The sequence below is a fragment of the Manacus vitellinus genome, unplaced genomic scaffold (assembly GCF_001715985.3).
Source record: "Manacus vitellinus isolate BGI_N305 unplaced genomic scaffold, ASM171598v3 scaffold_24_pilon, whole genome shotgun sequence".
Classification (NCBI taxonomy): Eukaryota; Metazoa; Chordata; class Aves; order Passeriformes; family Pipridae; genus Manacus; species Manacus vitellinus.
In genome coordinates this window covers 3,964,435-3,986,381 of record NW_021939798.1, presented here as the reverse complement: position 1 = coordinate 3,986,381, position 21,947 = coordinate 3,964,435, and the positions used below count along the sequence as shown (strand labels likewise).

The 21,947-nt window shown below is 42.5% G+C and overlaps 1 protein-coding gene across 3 annotated transcripts in view; it reads left to right on the top strand.

Moving 5' to 3' along the window:
- The window catches only part of FOXK2 (forkhead box K2), a 54,791-nt gene that overhangs the window by 7,962 nt on the left and 24,882 nt on the right, over positions 1 to 21,947 (top strand). The window contains exon 1 of one of the 3 annotated variants that reach the window (XM_018073176.2): positions 2,640 to 2,744. The exons of 1 other annotated variant lie outside the window; for it this stretch is intronic. In XM_018073176.2, coding sequence (XP_017928665.1) covers positions 2,665 to 2,744 — 80 coding nt within the window. In that variant the 5' untranslated portion in view covers positions 2,640 to 2,664. Of the gene's footprint in view, positions 1 to 2,639; positions 2,745 to 4,494; positions 4,604 to 21,947 lie in introns of those variants that run through there. One more of the 3 variants, XM_018073178.2, reaches the window with a different exon arrangement.

Below are 21,947 nucleotides of genomic sequence, written 5' to 3'. Positions count from 1 at the left end.
GCTCCGGGCTGAGCATCAGAATCCTGCAGAACGCAGGGGGGTTGTTCTGGTTTTTTGTGGCAGTTTCCTTGCCTGATTTCAGCGTTTATTCTCACGGGTAAACCCAGCCGTCCACGTGAAATGCTCCTGCTGGCCTTAGCGTTTTCGAATGTTTTCCTTACGTGACAACAAATGTATTAAGGGGCTTTAAGCGGTAATACATTCCTTTGCCATGACCAAACATTAACTGTCTGTGCAGAATGATTTTCTAGGGGGATACGTGAGGCCTTGCCCGCGACATTTAAGGGTGTGTTGAACTGTAAATAAGTGATCTGTGCTCTCAGGAGTCACATGTAGGAAAAGTGAAAGTGTGTTGGTTTAGTGTATTTTAGCTGCCTTGACTAAGAAATACCAAAAAGGTTACGAGTGCTGTAGCTTTATAAAGCACATGCCATCAGTGACACAGCCTTAATGCCTTACAGGCTTTTAAACTGTGTTTAGGACGTCGGTGGTGTATATTTTCTGCTTTGTTGGCTTAATGTTGGTGTCCCCACCTGGTTCCTCTGTGAAAATCAAATTGTCTTACCTTGCTGCTTTCTAGGAAATGCCTGTTCTGGGCTTTAACAGTGCCAGCGTCTGGAGAGTTGTATAATCCTGAGTATAGTTGGAGGACTTGTTTGACCTTTAACTGTCACTTCTATTTTTGCTTTCTGCTTTTTAATATTAATAATTATTTGACATGTGGTTAATCTGTATTTTAATCTAACACGTTTATGAAATGCAGATCAAATACTTTTATTCTTTGTAAACAGTTTGGTGTAATATACTAATTGCAAGCACAATTGTGCATGATATATGTTGATTGCAAACAGTCTAGAATTAGTTGGAGTAATTTAGTCAGTAGCATTCTGTTAAATGCTTAAGACCTCAGGAAAAAAAAGAAATACAGCTTCTTCATGCTGACCACTGACTTGTAATTTATTCTAGTTCTTTCCATCAGTGTCGCTTTTCAAGTGGAAAGAAAATTGGGAAGGATTTTTTGTGTGTCACTTTTTAATTGAGCACTGATGAGAAGTTGCTTGTAGTTAAAATTTCTTCCCCAGTGCCCGTGGGTGGTGGTGCAGGAACTGGCATTGGCTCGGAGGTGACACCATTCCTTGGGCTGTGCACACAAGGAGCTTCCCATTTGCAGGGCTGTGGACTGGTGGAAGTGGTGATCTGCTTACAAAATGTAGGTGTGATGGGCCATCCAGTCTGGTAAATAAAAGGTGCTGTGCCTTCAGCCCTGCAGGGGAGTGGTGAACGAGGGGCTCCAGTCACTGTGCAGGGGGTTGAGCTTCCCCCTGAAGGGCAAGGACAGTCCACAGGGTCATAATTAGATTGGTGATCAGGAGCAAATGCTGCTTTGTTGCTTAAAAAAAAAATAAACCTGTTTATAAAACAGAAGTCTTACTGGAGTTGAATGGGGAAATAGTAGTTTCATTATTTGCAAAGCTTTTTTTTTGTTTTTAAACAGGAGGCTTCAGGCAAATCCAGAGTCCTGTCTCCTTCTAACAAGTCCTTGCTGTGAATTGCTGATGACTAATATTGTTTGTAGCTGTGTTCTTGAGTTTCCTTGTAGATTTAACTGGTCACACTGAAGATGGGCTCCTGGATTTTAAGAATCAAGCTTAGTTGCTTCAAACATTAATGGCTGAAGCATGATTGGAAAGCAAGTAGTTTTGGTGTGAGTTCAAGATTGATGATTGCCAGCCTCCAGCTGAAGTAATCACCAGATCTATTTTTGTTGTTGTTTAATCCTGCTCTGTTGCCAGTAATAAATATGCTCTGCCTGTGACTCCACAATCATCGGAAATTTTAATGGCAGGTGAAGTTTAAAGAATTCAGGGTGGCCTGTTCCTTCTGTTTGTTTTTAAGTGATCCTGGAAACCAAGAATGGAGGGTCCATCCCTGTTTTGTCCAATTAATAGTGACTTAAGATGTTATCAAGTAAAATACTGCTGCAGACTTGAAATGTCTTATTTACTTGTCACTAATAATTGTATTTCTGTAGTTCCAATGTCCTTGGTATTTATTTTTTTTTTGTTTCAGCACAGTGTTTAAATATGACTGCATTAATAATGCTGTTGAGCTTCCTGGTTTTGGAAGGGAAAAACAGAAATATAACTTCGTAGTCTCCTGCAAAACACACATTTTTTTAACATCTGGGGAAATTAAATTATTAATGTTGGAGTATGCACTTACCTGTAATAAAAGCATCTTTCCTTCTACAGATAGAACTGTCACGAAACATGGAATTACTGTGCATTAAAATAAGTGTTCTGGTTGCTATTTTTAATTCTTCCCTGGAAGCCTCACTCACAATTGAAATGTTGAAGTTATCAAGCAGGAGGTAATAGCAGTGGGAAGTGTGTTTTTATTTTTCCAGTTCTTGACAGACTCACATACCTACTTGTGTGTGTACAGACCAGCTGTCGGCTCGGGAGATGGATCCAGTGGGGGTGGGGAGAAAAGAGCCATTTTTGTGTGTGTCCAGCAAGGAGCTCTCCTGCCACTGTCACAGCACACATGGCATGGGAGAACTTCCAGTCTCCTGCCAAAGCCACCCGAATCAGAGCAGTGCAGTTATCCTTATACAACTGCCTTGGAGATGCACAGACTGTCCCTCTCCTCTTCATAAAGTGCATGGTTTTTAATGGCTTTCATTTACTGCCTTTGGAATTTTCCCTGCCTGCAGTGAAGGCATTGATTGGATGCATTGCCAGGTAAATCATAACATCAATATTTGCATTTTGAGGTACTTGGCTGGAAAAATACCTTTTGTGCTGGGCAGAGCAGGGTTTGTTGCCAGAGCTGTTGTGTACAGCTCTTGGAGAGGCAGCATTCCAGACAGATGTAACTGATACAGCTGGAAAAACACACGGACTGCTGGGTACAACTTTGCTCTGAAGGACTGCTTTTGTTTTCTTGGTGTTTTTGGGTTTCTTGGATGTGCTTTGTGTGTTGGCACTGCAGTTCACAGAAATCCTGACATCTCGGGGGCCTGACTGTTCGAGGCAGTGTCTTATTTTGACAGACCCACAGACTTTGTGTTTTAGTCACTGCTTTTGGTTTTGCTTTTGTGGAAGTAGGTTTGTGATTCGTAGGCAAGGTACCACGAGCACAAGGGCAGCATTTGTAAGTCAGAGCAGAGACACATGGAGTCCCTGACCTGCCTCCAGGAGTGGTCATGGCAGATGCCCAGGGAGGTCCACAGGAATGGATCAAGGCAAATGGTTTTGTTTCCCTTTGGATCCAAAGTCAAAGTTCATTTCTTTTTGAGTAAAAATCATTTACTGTTTGCGTTTCTCTCTTTTTTTAGTAATTGAGTTTGGGGTTCTTTTGTTTTGTTTTTAATTTCTTTATCTATGCCTGTGACCCACAGTGTCCTTGGGCAGTGAGTTCTGCAACGTCATTGGAGCCTATATTGGGAAAACACCTCTTTTTGCTGAGGCTTTTGAACTTGATGCCTGGTAATTTCATTTGATGCAACTGAAGCTCTTTTATAGTAAGAGACAGTAAATAACTCTCCCATTCTGTCATTCACTCTGCAGACTTCCTTACATCACTCAGTGTGGGTGCTCTTACCACCTTGAGTACATTTTACTTCAGCCTAATGTTTACTGACTAATCCTAAGTCAAACCTATATGGCTGCAAACTAAAATTTTGTTTGTCCTCTCCTCTTCCTCCTTGTGCCCAGAGGGCTGAACCAATATTTTTACTTTGGTCTTATGGTCTGGAGCTGCATATTGGGGTTATTGGTGTCTTTTAAGCAGTAGAAGTTTTCATGCTGACGGAAGCCAGTCCATTCTGAACAAGGTTCAAGTATCCAAGATTCCTTGGAAAAGTTTGTTGTTATGTTCAGTGTTACCTGAGCAGGAAATAGTGCAACAGATTATAGAGAACCTCGAGTGTATCACTGCACTTCCTTCTGTCATCTAACTGGAGTTACTTTATTTACATACAAAACTGCAGTGTCTCTGTGATTGGAACTGACTGCACGTGCTCCATGGAAATTTCTCCCTGGAACCACCAGTGGAAGTGAACAGACCATAAACATCTCCTTAGGTAGTGCTCCTTGCTGGCTGAGAACAACGTGCTTTGCTGTGCTTTGGGTTATGGTTTATGTTTTAAAGCTTTTCTTACGAAGACAATAATTAGATACTTTAAGAAATCAAACAAAACACGTTTTCCAAGGAGTTTCTGTTAATATATTCTTACAGTGTATTGCAGTCTGTACTCACAACGTCTTGGAAGTCCCTCAGGCTGGGTGGGCACCTGCTTTTTCCCTTCCTTGACACCACTTTTGACAGGGACAGGCAGTGGCTGGTGAGGACGACAGCTGGGTGAGATGTCTGCGAGACCTTGGGCTGGGCTTGTGTTCAGAGATGTATTTTGGAGCTCCACACTGCCTGTGTTAAAACTGCCAGTTACTCACAAATGACCTCAGAGCATAAAAGTAAGAAAGGTTGGACTTGGCTGTGACTTCAGAGAATGAGACTCCAGAAACTTTCCTTTGCTGTCTCTGGCAGACGCTGGGCCTGGGCCACGGTGACTAATGGGTCAGCTGGGCTGGGCACAGAGGTGGGTTTTTGGCTACTTCAGAGGAGGATTTGCAAATGTCAGGCTCAGTAGCAGGAGTGTTCTCACTTAAGCAGATCTGACTGAAGAGCAGCGTGGGAGGAAGAAGGTAGAGCACATATGATTTGAAATGGAAATAGAGATGAGCGGGAAGTTTCTATAGTAATAATTTGTGTTACAGTCGTTTCTGGCAGCTCTTTTTTTTCATATTTCCCTCTCACTTGCACACACCTTATGAGTGATTTTTTTTTTTTTGGTTGCTAATAGAACAGTGTTGCAAATTGTCAGATACAAATCAGTTGATTGAGGTAAAGCTTAAAAAGTTTATATTTGGATTAATTCCCCCTCGATTTGCTTTTTCTGTTACTATGATTGATATGTATGTGAAACCCAATTCTACAGTTTTACTGATCTTAAAAGTGTTCTTACATCTCTACTTAGCTATAGGAGTAAGTACATTCTTTGTAGTTATGTGAAATACTATAAACTGGGAAATCATCTTAATAAATTGTGGGGTTTTTTATTGTCTGTAAAATTCCAACTCTATGACAAAAGCAAGATGAGTGTTGTTCTGGTTTAAAGGTGTAAAGTCAGTATTAAAATTGTCTGTTCCAAGAATCTGCAGTTGAAAGAGAGTTTTGAGATTCTTACCTTCAGTTATAATAATGAACTAGGAGATATGTAAATTAAATCATTCTTTGCATTGATTAAATCAAAATACAATACTGCTCTCCTGTTGTGAAATGTGCCATGTTTGAGTAGGAAGATACACTCAGCTGATAGCAAAAGTAGTAAGTTAAATGAGCTAATGAAGAAAATAAGTTAATCTTTCACCTTGGCTTTTCAAAATAAATATGTTTGATTAATTTGCTTTTAATTAGGTAAGAACACTCTAGTGTAAATATTGTTCCTTCATGAAGGTAGATGTGTTTTAGAGAGTAATTCTGCTGTGGAGGAATTCTGCTGCTGTTGGGGTTTTTTTTGTTTGGTTTTTTTTTTTTGACCATGTGTAATTCTCATGCACAAAGCAAAGATTTTTTTCGCAGTCATGCCTGAGCTATTCAAAATATGATTGTGCATCTGATTTGCTGTATTTTTCAGTAAATGCAGTGGTGCTTCAAGACCTCCCAAGTGCCATTAACTTCTATAAAATCATGTAAAATACAGGAAAAAAATAATCTTTCCAAGAAAATCAGGAATTTGCCATGTGGTGGTGCAAGGCTGTGGCTTTTGCAGCTCTAAGGAGTTTTCCCAACAGTTCACTAATAAGCTGCTGTCTGTGCTGAAATCCTGGGAAGGTGGTGGGTTTATCTGCTGCCTTGCTTGTTTTCCTGATAAAAAGTTGATGTGTAGTGACATTTGTTTCCTGCGACTTCCTGCCTTTAAGGAGTTTTCTGACCTAGATAAAGCAGTGCAGGGAGGAACCATATTTATTCTGCAGCTATTCCACGTTGGATGGCGTAGGGAATAAACCTTCCTTCTTCTCAGCCACTGCTGCTTTGTCACTGAAGGAGCTGAGGGTTTAGGGAGTTACTCACAGAGCTGGTGCAAATCTTGGTCATTTTGTGATGCATCATTTTTTACAGGGAGAAAGAAGGGCTGTGCATGGTTGGAGTCTTTGTTTCTTCCTGTTTGAGTGATTCTGCTGCAGCCCCTGCACATGCTGCTGTGCTGCTCTGTCCTCTCTGCTGTGCTGCTCTGTCCTCTCTGCTGTGCTGCTCTGTCCTCTCTGCTGTGCTGCTCTGTCCTCTCAGGTACTTGGACAAAGCACCACATCCATGTGTGCTGTGGAGTCTTGGTGGGAGGAAAATGTTCAGTGTTGAGGATTTGAGAGTGGCTTAGTGAATATTGATGTGAGCACATCATCTCTGTGCTTGTCCCCGTGCACCAAATGAAATGAAAACCAGGAGCATTTGACAGGCAGTTCTGTGTGTCCTGATGCAAACATCCCTGCAGCAATGCAGCTCGTGTGGGTAAAGGATGTGCATGGAATGGAACACTTGGAGAACTGGAGCTGTAAAGTAAAAAAAGCCAGAGACCTGTCATTATCAGGGTGTTATGCAGCAGGACAAAATTAGTATAAAGTTGACTGGAATTAATTTTAATTCAGTGCTAATTTAAGGTTTTAAGAATTACAGAAGGGAGCTCCAGCCAAAGCCCTGCCAAAAGCAGAAATTACTTCACCATAAGATTGGACTGCTCAGCACCTTGTCCATTTGGATTATCCAGGGATGGGAATAACTATAATTACATAAAATGCTTCATGTAACTACAACTCCATATTGAAAAAAATAGTGTCTATATTCCCAACAGCAGAATTTCTGGAATGCACAGGCTGGTTAGATAGAATAATGTGCAGCTTAGTGCTAAATCATGATAAGAAAATACTTGATCATTGTTTAATATTGCTGCTTGATTCTGTTGTTGGTAATCTGGAGTAAATGCAATAAATATTTACAGATGGAATCAGTGTTGGTAAACATTGTCCTCACAAATAAGGAGGACAAAAAATGGAGTCAGTGAATCCATTAAAAAAACCCAAACCAATGGCATGTCAAGAAGTACACAGGGCAAATCTACAGGGTGGGAAGCTGTTCTGAGAAGTAGTAGGAGAGTGTATGTGAAAGCCATGAGTGGGGAGATCATGAGATGCCTGTTGTGCCATGATGTGTCAAAGCACTGATGTGAGGACAGTGTGGAAATAGGGGAGTGGGGAGGGGCTGGAACTTCACATCATTCTGGAGTCAAATCTGTGTTAGAGAATCTTCCAGGAGTGCAGGATTTAAGTGGATGATTGCTGAAAAGAATGGAAGGCTGCAGGGAGCCCCAAGCAGTGAGGGACTGAAGGGGTTCAGTGTGTTTGTTTTACCCAAAGGGAGCACAAGGTGGCTGGGTTGGGGTAGCTCCACTTTTATGGGGCTGAATTGGAGCACTAAAGGCTCACTAATGGGTCACACAGGGGTGTGAAACCCCAGAGGCTGTAAACTCAGCTGTCAGGGTTTGAACTGAGCAGGGCTGGGATAGTTTGCTTGTGAGAATGGTGGGATCCCTATTTCACCATCTTCTGTTGATAAAAAAATAGCCCTTGCTGTAGTTGGATCTGGTGATGGGGCAGTGCAGGTGTGGTTGGGTGACATGTCACGGCTTAGGGTTAGAACAGGTACACAGGAGGCTTTTCTACTTCCCCTGCAAGCCTTTTTTAATAATCTGTCAGGGGGTTGTAGCAAGAGACTTTTTTATTATGTGTTTTAATGAACAGTCAGTATTTGGCTTGATTTTTAATTAAAATTGCTTCTAAAGCATCAAAGATCTAGTTGGACATTTGTGTATTTACACTTGCCAACAGTGTTCTCACAAGCAGATGATTTTGATGCCTTTGTTCATTATTGGTGTAGTTTTCTTATTGGAGTACACTGCACAGTTCCAAAGATAATTTTTGTATAATATACAGTGATTCTCTGAAAATTCTTGTTCTTCAAGTAAGTCACAGATACAGGTCGTGAGGTATAAGCTGCTTAGTTCTTGTGTTGATAAGAAGTCAGGTTAGTGTGTAATGGAAAAGGTGTTTACACTTTGTGCTGAACTTAAAGTCAGATTTTCTAAATCACTTAAAGAAAGGGAGATGAACATGTGGATTTGATTCAGAAATTATATGGACAAATTAATGTGTTGACAGAAGTTGCTTTTAAATTCTGATTTTTCACTGATGGGTTGTGATAATGGGAGCAGATATTTTGCTTACCCCTTTCCTTCTTTTTTTTCCCTTTTCTTCCTTTTTTCCTGTCACAACTGGGAAAAATTAGTTTGACTTCCACTGAGGCATCAGTTTTCTCAAAAAGAAATGTTGGTGTCTTAGCACAGTGTACAGTTATTTTACTATATCTAAGGTAAAAGTCTGATTATTTATGAAGATAGAAACACCGTTACCTGGCTTGTTTGTTTGTTTTGATGTTCTTTGTTGTTTTTTTAAGACTGAGAATACACAAAAAATTTGGGTAGGATATAACTTGGGCAGACAAGGCCTAAACATGCAGTTCATATACTTGAGTAGTAGACAGGCTTGTTGGTTAAATCAGTGCAGTAAACACACAGGGAAGGTAGTTGGGAAGGATAAATGATGGAAGCTGGCTCTTACAGAAGAGACACTCTCTCCTGGGGTGATCCCATGATCTTCTGGCCTTTCCAGGCAGGTGAAGGCCTGCAAAGCAATGGGGGAGACAGAGAAATAAGATTAAAGAGTAAGGCTTAGAGAAGAGAAGGGTGAGTGTACTCAAGTGTGGGGGGTAAGTTCAAATTTGAACCAGAGCAAGCTGATTATTTAAGCAAGTAAAAATGCCTGTAAAAATAATGGTAAAGATGATGAACACTCTCAGGCACATGGGAGATTCTTGGGCTTGTCCTGTGCGGGATCAGGAGTTGAACTCTGTGATCCATGTTGGTCCCTTACAACTCAGGAAACTCTGATTGATTTTAGCATCATGCTCTGTACAGGTTAGAAAAATGGAAAAGGAGAATTCAGTCACTGCATGGGAAAGGTGAGGACACAGGGCCAAGGTGTTTTGCTTTAGATTAGAGGCAGGGAATTTGTGGGGTTTGTAGTCGTGTGAGGAGAAGTGAGAGGATTTGCTGGGAGCCTTGAAAAAGGACTGGGAAAAGCTGAAGATCATCTCAAGAGCTCAAGCTGGGAGGCAACACAGTTGTTACAGTTCCACAATGTAAGGAGGCTCTGACTTGGATGTTTAATGGGGAAATGTGATTTAGAAGAATCTGAGGTCTCCCTTTTTAGGAACATGGGCTGTGCTTTGCTGAGCATCGGAGCTGATCCGGTGTCTCGCTGCTGCTGAAGTGGAGCAGGGCAGGGAAGGTCCTGTTCTCTGCAGTGCTCCTGCCTGCAGGTTGGGCTTGGCCTTGGAGCTCATCAGATGTTCCGTGAGCCACTGCTGTCTGCTTTTTCTGCTATTTTTGGGTCTTTGCTGTTGCATTGAAGTGGCTCACAGAGAGCTCTGGCAGGCAGTGGAGCTGGCATGGAGGATGTGGTGGGCCTGCACAGGCTTTGGGCAGCAGTCAGCTGGCTGGGTCTTGTGGAATTGTACATGAAGGAATTGCAGTTTTAAGAGCTGTTACACTACATGAAATGAAAAAGGAAAGGAAAAGAAAGATCCAAACCAGTGTAAGACCAAAACTAATTTTGGTGTATTAAAAAAACACTTGCAGTGTAATGTAAAAATGTTTTAATCTCGAGAGTTCTTGTGACAGCATGGTCTTGGATAAAGGGGTGTGCTTACTATTTGTTTTAAGTTAAAAAATTCAGAAAAAGGTGAATCTAAGACTGGACACCGAGATGACTCTTTTGTGTCATACCATGTGCTTTCTGGCTCTCCTTTTTCAGTCTCCTTAAATATGAATACATAGAGAAAACCGTGAGAGAAAAAGGATTACAAGTTCCTTGGTTATGGATCATCTCCTAGCAGAGGCCAGTGTTAATGTATGGTCTGCATGTCGTGCTGAATCGCCCCATCTCCTGCCTAAAGCCAGGCTTTGCTCCCCAGCTCACTACTCCAGCTGGTGTTTTAATATATTATAGAATAGTGGAGTCAGAAGCTCAAGGGAAAATGGAGCACTAAGGATATAGTGGAGGTAGATGGCCCTTTTTAAAATTTTATGTGGTGTTTCTGTTTGTAGTGTGTGTGTGTCCCAAAAAAGCCCTTTTATCTCGGAAGGCAGACTTCCATACCTGTGAGGCAGGTGACTGACTAGAGCTTGTGCAGCTTTCTATTGACTGCCTGAAAGAAAAGCACTATTTTGAAGATAATTGTAAAAGCCTCTCTGATTTTTACATGTCCTTCATTGCAGGGGCTGCATATACCCACAATGGGTTTTCAGGAAATATGTAAATCTGCTGAAGGTGGCAGTGCAGGTAGATCAGGTGTGATCTGGATTTCCTGCATTGCCTTTGAGGCCTCAGCTTGATAGGTTGCAGAAACATCTCAAAGTTGTCATTGGAGAGGGCTTTTGGTGTCCCTTCTTTATGCAGGACAGTAAATCCAGAGTGCCCTTGAAGGCAAATGTGCAGTCAGTAAATCAGCTGAGCTCATCCAGCCTTCCAAAACTCCTTGGGTAGCAGGCCTGGAAGTAGCTGCATTGGCTTCCTGCTCTGATGGAAGTGGCTGCTCACTCCAAGCCTTTCTCCAGGGGGAAGAAGTTCAGCTTTTCAGTCAAACCATCACTTGGAGGAGGAGCAGGTGATAACAAATACCACCCTTCATTTCCAGTGCAGTGTTTGGGGAACTTGGGTGCTGACATAGAATAGTAGGAGTGAGTCACACAAATGATCATCAGTCAAACTCCTGTTTATCACTTCCACAGGTGTAAGCAGTCAATAACAGCATGAGTAGAGAGGTGTTAAAGGAAGCAGAGTTACTTCCTTTCCTTACAGGTGTGAATGTCCTGGTGTGGCTGGGTTAGGCTCAGAGAAGGTTTATAGGAGGTGTTGTGCCTGGTATGGTTTATCTGGATATGGTTTATGGCTGAACACTTGTTTTGGGGAAAGCAGCCGAAGCACTTGTGTGTAAACATGACCCAGGATGTTCTGTCAGAGGGATTGGTGGCTCTGGTCCTCTCTGCCCTTTCATCTCACTGAATGTTTTTGCTTTTAGTAGCATGAGGTGCTGCAAACCAAACACGGAACTGTTATACTGTTCAGAGGCTACGAAACCCCTGCTTTGGAGAGTGTGCAATATCTTCTGAAGTAACTTTATTAAAATTACTAGATTGGGTAATAAGATTCTCACAGAATGATGAAATTCATCCTCATGCAGTCCTGCTTCCAGTGGTACTATCAAGATCTGAGGACAGCCCTTTTCCTGGCACCGCTTTTGCAGCTGCATCACTGAGTGGAAGAGAAACGCAGCAGTTTGGGGTGGTTCCCCTGTGCTGGGAACGTGGCTTCTGAAATGAATGCAGAGCTGAATTCAGAGTGTAGGGTGAGCTCTACAGTTTGGGGTTGGGTAGAGTATTATTCATTCAGCTTTCTAGATATTGATAATCACCACAAACCTTTTGGACCTGGGAAGGCCAGTGTGTGGCAGTTGAAGTGCTCGGGCGCGTGTGGCAACTCCGGAAAGAGATGCAATAGGTAAAAACCACAGGAGAAGTTCAGTTGTTTGTTTATCCTCTTCAAATGAAATCCAAGCCTTTGTTTTTAAAACCTTTTCCTGGTATTGGTCTGTCCATAAAGCTGAGAAATGCATTTTATTCTGTTTCATCAGCAAATTCCAGAACCCTTTAGCAGTGCTCAAATGCCTTGAGAGCCCTGGCAAGACAAAACACCCCTGTGCAGTGAGAGGTGCAGAGCTGTGCCCTTCCTTGCCTGTTCCAGTGCTTAGTTCTCCACTCACTGCATCCCCTTTTCTGTTTTCCTGCCTCCTGAAGGATTGCTGCACTCTGGGGAGTGCTGCAGTTGGAGCAGGATCATGGAGGGCCTTCAGGAGTTCTTGGGAGCTGAGGTGTACAAGGTGGTGTGAGTGGTGAAGCAGAGGAGTGGGGTGAGAGGGAGGTGGCAGCAGCAAAGCAGGCTTTTCCAGAAGGCTTTCATTTTTATTTGTCTTTGCTTGAATATCCAATTCTGTAAATGTCCAGCCTTTCTGTAGCAAAACTTTCTTCACTGTAACTGAGATTCTGCCAGGAGTCTGTTAAACTTTAAAAAAAATTCAGTTTTCCTAACTGTTTTCTTTTTTGAAGGTTTTCCTGTGGGCTAAGGTGCTTTTTTCTCAGAAAGTATTTTTTCCTTAACTGCATCATAGGATATAGAGAAAATTGCCTGATTCAGACAGAAAAATTTGGCACTAATTGTTAAACTCATCTGAAGATAAAATGGAAAAACTCATTCACAGTTGGGAGAAGAACTCAGATCCTTCCACCTTCTCCTGTTTTAAACATGCAAGTCAAATTCAAAGCAATTTGTGATGGAAATTTTAAATGTCCTTCATGCATTCTGGCCTGTTGTGAATGGCTTTTTCTGTCTCTGCAGTGCAGCCAGAGCACTCCTGCCAGCACACCCTCGTACACAGATGTTGACTTTCCTGTCAGTAGTGAAACAGCCCTGCTTGTTTTATGGGGTGGTTATTCTGAGGTTGGAAGATTGTTGAGCCTGGAAGAGATCACTAACCCCAGCTTGCTACTTAGCTATAAATAAGTTTGGTCTGCTGTGGACTAGTAAGTACTCAAGATTCTTACGTGAGGTTATTCACTATTATCTGGGGCTATCAGCAAACTGGGTGGTTTGAAGCCTTTAAAGAAAACAAGCATGCAAGCCATGGCAAAGAATCAAATAAGCATCTGAATATAAATAATTGGACCCTCAGTCAGAAGGATAAAATAAAATTCTGTAAAAGTTTTAAGTTTGGGGTTACTGTTGAAAAGTTATTTTGGCTTAATAGTAGCTGAAGGGAAGATTATTCATATTCGTGGATGTGTGTTGTGTTAGCTGGAACGTTGCTGTAAAGTGTGACATAAAATAATTGAACTTCATCTGAAGAGCTTGAAAGCTCAGTTATGTAGAATACAAAATAACCATAGTGTGGGAGAGTGTGATTTTGACTATTTGGAGAAATAACAGGGAGAAGAAATTGAGGAAGGTGGTTTAATAAAAAATGTTGGTTGTAAAAATCGGGCGTTTCCACAGTTTTTGAGGTGGAGATAAAATGCTGCTGTTGTGGAAATGAACCTGAGAGATGTCAGTCTAGGAATGTGTTGTCCAAGCCTCTTTGTCTGGGAGGCTTGAGAAAGCAGGGTGTGTTTTTGGTAATTCTCATAATACTCCTGTGATTCCATTCTTTTACTGAAAGGTGTTGATGTGGCTCATCCCCAGGGTAAACTCATAAACTCGTGTGTCTTGTTCTTTTGGCAACAGCATTTGATAGCACAGGGCTTGGTGGTTTTCTTGTTCCTCCAGTTAAATTCCTTATCTGGAAGGTCTAAGTAGTTTAGGGTTAATTATTCTCAGATAAATATAGGTAAGTCCCAGGGGGGTTGGGAGCCTGTTGCAGTGACATTGCACTTGAGCTGGGACATCCCTGGGCTCTGGGGAGGGAAGTGCTGGTTGCTGGATGTGTTACACCAGCACAGTTTTGTCCTTCTTGTGACTGGTTTGGTTTTGTGGGAGCTGCTTGTTCAAACTTTGCCCAGGAGGTTTGGAGAAGAGAATATATGTAACTGCCCAATGTTTTTTCAGGGATGCTTTGTGGTAAATAAATTGCTGACTGAGAACACAGTGACAGTGTGTGATACAGAGAGAGCAAGGGCTGATCGAGTTCTTCACTGAGAGAAGGAGACTTTTATTTTTAAATCTGAAAGGCCCCTAGATACTTGTGATGGTTCACACCATCTTTAAGTCATTAGAATAACCCTCTTAAAGATGTTCTAAAAGGAGACAGGATTTGACTCGTGCAGGTAATGATTTAATACAAAAACACAAAGGAAAGAGCAATTACTTTGGGGGGATTTAAAATGAAAATACTACAGGACAAGTAGTGAAAAGGAAGTAAATAGATGTAATAGCAGGCAGTGGTTTGGGTGCAGAAGGGGCTGATTTGGGTCAGAGAGGAGCAGACAGTGGTGGTGATCCTTCCTCAAAGGATCTGTGTGTCAGCACAGAAACAACATTGTTGGTAAGGCTCCGACAGAAATGGAAATGACTGTGGAGAGGGGAGGCAGAGCTGGCTGGTGCAGAAAGCAGGTATTTGAAGCTGCATGTTTGAACTCCATCTGAATCAGGTGTTTTTTTCCCCTGTGTTTTGAAGTCCTAAAGCTACACCAGTGTGTTTGCCTGTCATCTGGGCCACGGGTGGCATCGTGTTCTGTGTTTGAGATGTGAGTGCACAGAGGGGTGTGCTCAGCTTCAGGGGGGCTGCTGGTGTGCTCTTTAAATGTGTGCACTGCTCATCCAGAGCCTGGATCCGGGCACAGAGTGGCCTGGAGGAGCCACAGACACCACAGTAGTCATTTTATGTAATCTTAGATAAACTGAGTCTGCTGCTTTTAAAAGTTGCTTCACGCTACCACTGGTTACATTTAATGTAAGCTCTTGAAGTGAGCGAGCGCCAAGCAAAGCACTGTTTGGAGTATGGAGAAATAACCTGGGAGCCAAAATTAGCCCGTGCTCATGTGGAGTGGTGTGTGTTTCGTCAGGGCTGCCCAGATCACATTGTCCCTGAAGGCAGCACATTTCAGCTTTAAATGTTTGAGCTGTTACAACATGGAACATGCTGGGGAGTGGTGCCAGTAACATACGCTGCACATATGACCAGCACATGCCCCACTTGAGCCCAGCCCATGAATTATTTACTTTTTGTTACAAGCTGTTTATTTTTGAGAGGTTTTTTCCCCCTCTGTCAGTGTCAAGCACTGAGCCTTTTGTTTCCTTTTTTTTTTTTCTCTTCCTTTCTACTCTTGCGGTTGATTCTGTGTTTCTAAAATTCTCTGCTGTGTTTACCCCCACGCCTGTTTTGTGTTTGTTTTCTCAGGAAGCCATCCCTGGTCCCTCCTGTGGTGGTGTCATTGAAACTGTGGAGACCAGGCTGATTTATTTTCAACTTGAAATTGAGAGATAAAATGACCTTATACTTAATCTTTTGGGACTTGGTCTATATTCATTAGTTAGCTGTGATACCTCTTCTTACTGTAAATTTTTTACTGTTATGTTCCACATCTATGAAATGGCAGGTTTTCCCCTCATCCCTTGCCATCTTTGGTTGGATAAGTGGTCTGAAGCAGACACTCCATAGGCCTCTTCTGATTTTTAAACTCATTTTTGATGACAGCTTAAGTTCCCAGACTGCCTGTGACTCTTCACTTGCAGCATCTCTGTGCTGTGGATTGTGATACAGAACCTCAGAGTGAGCACTGAGCCAGCCTGACGGGCTGGGGAGCTCTGGAGAGCAACAGCAGATAAAACTTTAATGTACATACAGATACATTTCATCTCTACCCTCTGTTTCATAACATTTTAGGGAGTGTTACCTCTCAGATGGGGTCGGGCTTGACACAAAATTAATTGGACTTGGTGAGCTTTTCAGAATGAATCATCTTGTAGTTATTTGTGTGCACGGTAGGTCACAGGCTTAGCATTGCATACTTCTTTATATAGATTATTCTTTTAAATTCAGTTTTCTCCTGAAAGTGCATCGAGTCAAAGGATATGCTGTTACAGAAGGCTTTTGTTTCCCTTCTGAAATACATTGGTAAACTTAGTTTTTCAAGCATTTGCAGTAATTAAAAATATCCTTCTCACTGCTCCTGTTCTTAGAAGCTTGCTTTTTTAATTTTCACGTCTGATTTATACAGTAGTACAGGTTCATTAAAACATGAGTGTTATAAAAACATATAAAGGAAGATTCAGGCCCTGCAAATAAACTGTAACTAACCCTTTGGTTCCAAGGTTAGTTAAAACAAGCTGATAAGGAGTTAAAACTGAAAGGTCTGTCCTGTCCTGTGTGTGAGCTCTGGTGTTCACATCGTGTGCTCAAGTCAGATTAGTTTACTGGTGGGCCTGAAAAACAATCCCTGGGAAGAGAAGGGGAGAGGCAGGTTTGGGATTACTTTTCTGACAAGTCAGAAGTGCAGCTTTTTCCATTACCAGATGGGAAGATATTAATAAGATTGGTAAAGCAGTTTTATCAGCATTTCATAGAACCGTAGAGCGTTTTAGTTGGAAAGGACTTAAGGTCATCGAGTCAGCCATTGACCCAGCACTGCCAAGGCCACCACTGACCCATGTCCTCAAATGCCACATCCACATGGTTTTTAAATCCCTCCAGAGATAGGGACTCCACCCCTGCCCTGGACAGCTGTGCCAGGGCTGGGCAACTCTGTAGTGAAGAAGTTTTTCCCAATATCCAACCTAAACCACCCCTGACACAACTTGAGGCCATTTCCTCTCCTCCTGTCCCTTGTTCCCTGGGAGCAGAGCCCAACCTCCCCCCCCGGCTCCCCCCTCCTGTCAGGGAGTTGCAGAGCCAGAAGGTCCCCCCTGAGCCTCCTTTTCTCCAGGCTGAACCCCCCCAGCTCCCTCAGCTGCTCCTGCTGCTCCAGCTCCTTCCCTGGATGCACTCCAGGCCCTCAATGTCCTTCTTGTTGTGAGGAGCCCAGAAGTGACCCCAGGACTGGAGGTTCCTCAGCAGTGCCAGCACAGGGGATGGTCCCTCCCTGCTCCTGCTGCCACACTATTCCTGATCCAGGCCAGGTGTCATTGGCTCCCTGCCCACCTGGGCTGATGTTGTGCTGACCAGCACCCCCAGGGCCTTTCCCAGCAGCAGCTCTGCAGCCTCTGCCCCTGCCTGTGGCACTGCAGGGTGTTGTTGTGACCCAAGGGCAGGACCCAGCTCTTGGCCTTGTTGAACCTCTCCCTGTCAGCCTTGCCCATGGATCCAGCCTGTCCAGATCCCTCTGCAGAGCCTTCTTGCCCTCAGCAGATCAGCACTGCCCCCAGCTCGGTGTCACCTGCAAACTGCCCGAGGGTGCCCTCGGTCCCCTCATCCAGATCATTGATAAAGATATCAAACATGGGCCAATGTGGAAGTTTTCTGCTCGTGGGGGATCATTCTTTGTGATTCCTGATCCTGTCTCCAGGGTGCAGCTGCCTCCTTGTGCTCTGGCACCACTAAATCCCTTGTCAGCTCATTCTCACACTAACCAGAGAATACTGTTTCCTTCTTAAAAATGTTCTTTAGCTGGGTCACTTGGTGCTGGGGTAGTCAGTTGAATTCCTGAGGGGCTTAACAGCCAAAGGTGTCCTTGGCCACCTACTCCACAGGCAGGAGAGATCCAGGGTGTTTCTGGTTGCTGGGTCCACAGCCATAATTGTGACCCACAGACCCTGGAATAATAAGAAAAAGGAAGTAAAAGGACACCACTGATGAAGTTGGACTGGAAAAGCAGCAAAATCGTGCTGGTACTATTTTTAGTAGGTCCAGACTGTGTGACTGATGGTCTTGGTCTTGCACTTCTCAGGTGTATCTTTGAACACAGATATTTGGTAACCACTTCCTGTCGAACTTTGTGTTGTGTTTTTTGAACAGTGATGAAGAATTTAAGGTTTCGTGTGGTATTTCAAACTCTTTGCATCAGGTGAAGGTGTCCTGTCCCGTTACCTGGACAGTTCTTAGGGAAAAGTCACTGATTCTTCTGGCACATCCACATAAACTGGTGTTTTCTCAGGAGAGAGAGCAAAATTCGAGTGTAAGATACAATTTTATAACTGAACTAATTAGTGCTCGTAAGGCCTTTCTGCTGCAATTCCCTGGGATGATTAAAGGAGTGACAATTTAAAAATATCTAATGCACCTTTTCGACTCTCTCTAGAAAACATGACAAACTCGTGCATTAAAGTCACCATTTAATGAACAATCTGTGCATGTGGGGGGAAAAAATCGTGAATATTCCTGTTTTTGAGGAAGGATGTTAAAGAACATAAGTTTATAGAGACTGTTTTTAATCATCTGAGGTGTCTGTTGTCTTAGTTTTCAGCTTTTCTGACTTAAAGCCTGTACATTGTTGTATACTGGGAACGTGTACACGTTATTAGAGTGCAGGTTAAGGCCATGGTTGTGCCCTCCAGAATTGTTAAAGGGTCTCTTAGATCTTCATATTTTAATCTTTATCATCTCCATTTTTGCTTTGATTTTTTTAATGGAATTGAAAATATTAGTCTTTTACTTTTTTCCAGACAGATGTTTCTAAGATCATAAAATAATTGAATGTATGAGTTAAAAATGAGGGAAATGGGCTCCAGATATGTAGTATTTGTTGCTACATCTGTATTTATGGTAACTTTAACTTAGGGACCACCTTGGGCATTATGGTAAATGCCACACTTTTTGTGGTGCTTCCTGTACTGATATAGGGATTTAAATATATATATGTTCTCAGGATAAAAGGTTTTTTGTTCCTATTGACAGAAGTGTGGTGTAATGCTGTACACATATGGGAAATCAGGAAAAACTTTCTGTAACTAGGGATTAACATTTCATTTCACCATCTTTCTGAAATTCTGAATCTTACAAATATCAGTTTTTAAGGGTAAATGGAAACATGTTAATTTAAGTGCTGTGAAAATTAGTGTTTGCAGTTCTCTTTATGCAGCAGCATATGCATGGAACTCATTTACATCTCTTCAGCTCTGCCAGACAAGTGGATTCTGCAGTGGAATTCTGAAGAAATCCCATCACTGATGAAATTGTTAAATATTCAATCCCACGTTCCGATTTTACTACAGAAATGGGTGATTTTGTAGCAATCAGTATTTGTGCCTGACAGAAATTAAAGAGCAGCAAATGGCCTCCTGGTGCAGGGAAGGTCCAGCAGACAGGAATGTGGGGGGTTTATGGTGGATAATTGGGAGGAGTTTGTGATCTGACAGCTTTGACAGTCCCACTGAGGGAAGGGCTCCCTTGATAAACTGGGGAAGCCCAACTTGAGCAAATGTCACTTTGCATTTCCAGGAGGGTGAAAGTAAAATATGTTGCTTTCTCTAGATCTGGGAAAGCTTTGGAAATTTCTGCTCTTCCAGGGAAGTTTAATAGTTTGAGCAGTGCAGCAGAATTTTCCTCTGTCCAAGAACTCTTTGGAGTTGATTGCAGCTTACTTTTTATTCAGCATTTCAATCATTTAATAAACTTAATGGCATCAGTTTGGCTGCTTAAGAAGAGAAAACTCAATATTGATTTTTATTCTGGAAGTCTCTGCTAATATTGTGTCACTACCCACAACGTTGCTTTGTCTCTGACAGAGAGAAAGGACCAGAGTTCAAGGCAGAGTGAAACAGTGTATTATATACCAGAACCCTTTTTTTCTGTATAGATGTTATTTTTTTTAGAAAATTTAACGCTCTGGAAGAGCTAAATCACAGAAGAATAAATAATAAAAGGTCTGGAATTTGAAGCTAAACCAAAAGAAACTATTCTCAAGACATGGTTTATTATCAGAAAACCTCAGATTGGGGTTGGTTCACACAACCCACCGAGGTGCTTTTGTCATTGCCCTCCACAGCACGTTCTTTGTCCCGTGGGATTGATCCAGTTATTGTGGATTGTGGTGCCTGGCTGCAGGAATGCAGATAGAGTGAAACCAGGCTGAGTGGGGTACAGCAGTGCCCTTGATTCACAGAGGACAAGGAATAACAAGGAAAGTGAAGATAGTACTTGCCATGTGTTTGCCTCACCAAAGCAGTTTGGTTATTGCAAAAAAAAAAATTAAAAAATAATTGATAGTCTGGTTTTTTTGGCCAGTGAAAGTTCTTGCATTTTCATTCCATTGGTATGGGGCAGGGTAGGAGTATGATTAATTAAAAATGGTAGATATAACACAGATAAACAAAATTAAAATGAGTCCTTTGGTATCCCCAGGGGTTGGGATGTGTCCTGGCTGTCGAGCAGCTCCAGTGGTGCCTCACAGGGACATTTGCAGGTGGTTCTGCAGGGGAAAGGTGACAGGAGTGAGTAACACTTGTAGTAACCTGGCAGCTGTTTGCCATCTGGAATGAGGAATTCTTCATTGCTTTCCTTTAGTAATAAAGAAGAGTAATTTTTAATATTTAGGATATAAAGTTTAGCTTTTCCTGCTTATTTTTTTGTAATTACTTGAAATACTGTTTTAATTTTCTTCTCTTTGGTAGTGGAAAAAAATCCTGCTTGCCATAGAAGCACAGGTTTGTGTAGCTTGGCATCTGCAAATTCTACAGTATTTAACTATGGATTTAAATTAGAATGTATGCATTTAATGTGCAGGTTTCATGGTGTAATAGTAAAGTAGTGATGAAATGAAAATTCCTTTAGCTCTGTTTGGGAGGATGTGATACATTGCTCAAGATATGTGTGTGTGTTGCTTTTTGCCATGAAGGCTTCACAGCCACGACTTTTGTGCTCCTTGAACAGCTCCTCTTGTGCAACAAACTCTGATTAAAATACCTCAGTCTAATGTAATGAAATAATCTCCCTTTTGCTGAAGATGTGTCTCTCACCTGATGTTTTGCCTCTTCAGGTGGTTGTAGAAGGAAGACCTGGGGGACAATCCAATGGTTTAAACAAAGATTGGCTGTTGGGGAAAAATATGTTCTGTTCCCAGCTCTGTTGCACACTTGCCAAAATGCCTTGGCCAAATCACAAATCTGTTTAATCTGTTTTTGAAAATGGGGATAATACTTCATGGGCGGGAGCAGGGGGATGATGATGATGAAATTTCAGTGCTCTTTTCCAGCACTTTTTATCAAGAGCTCTGCCTTTTAAAATGGATCCCCTGGGGTTGGAAGGGGATTACTTGGTCTGCAGGATAAACTCCCCAACTCTCTCCCTGCTCCCTGTTTTTGAGGACTACTGGTGCTGGTTTTCCTGGTGCTCCAGGCTTTCTTACATGCCCTGTTCCTGTGGGAATGCTGCTATCCCTGACCTTTGATGTTGCCTTGGAGTGCAAAAACCACTGGATATAAGGAGCTGATGTGTGTGCAGTGCCAGTGTGTTCTAATCAAAGGTGTTACAGAAAGGAGAGCAGTGAGTTTAGTTATGGCTGAGACCTTGAAATTAGCACATATGGGAACACATAACTTAGTTCTGGAAGGTTATTTCCCTTTATTGGTTCAAATTTCAACCTTTCAAAGGGAATGGTTTGAACAGTTCCTTACTGGGAGTGTTTTCTTGTGTAGTAGGTACAGTACAGCTTTTAAATTCAGATGTAATGATGGTTTTGCTTACCTTTTTGAAGCAAGATTGAACTGAGGTGACTTCAACTTACTAAAACATCAGCAGATGTCTACATTTCAGCTCGAGTGGTTTTCTGCTGAATCAGTCAATTAGCTGGAGGTACCAGTGGCTCCTGATAGCAGGTAAGTGGAGCTGTTGTGGCTGGGACCAGAGCTGATGCAGGAGGCAGGGAAAAGGCTTTCCTATGCCATGAAACCATCCCTGAGGTCAGGCTTTTATTGGTAAGAGCCTGGTTGGTGCCTGTGCTTCAGGAATCTTGGCTTGTATTGTTATTACTGGGTGTTATTTGGAGGGGGGTTCATTTTGCTTTAGAATGAGAGGAGGTGAGTGAGAGTCTGTGTGTGTGTGTGTCTACACCTAAACTCCCTTTAAATCAAGGCAAAACAGCCACTCCTGGGCCTGGTTTCTCCAAAGCACATCAGGCCTTTCCCTTCTGTGGGATGAGCACCATGAGGTGTCTGTCCACTTTCACTGCCTCTGGAGACAGATGCTGAACACGGGGCCGAGTGGAACACTTGGGGACATCAATCCCATCAATCCCATCAATCCCATGCTTCATGTTTCTGTGCTGTCCCCTTGCCGTGTCTGTGCTGCTG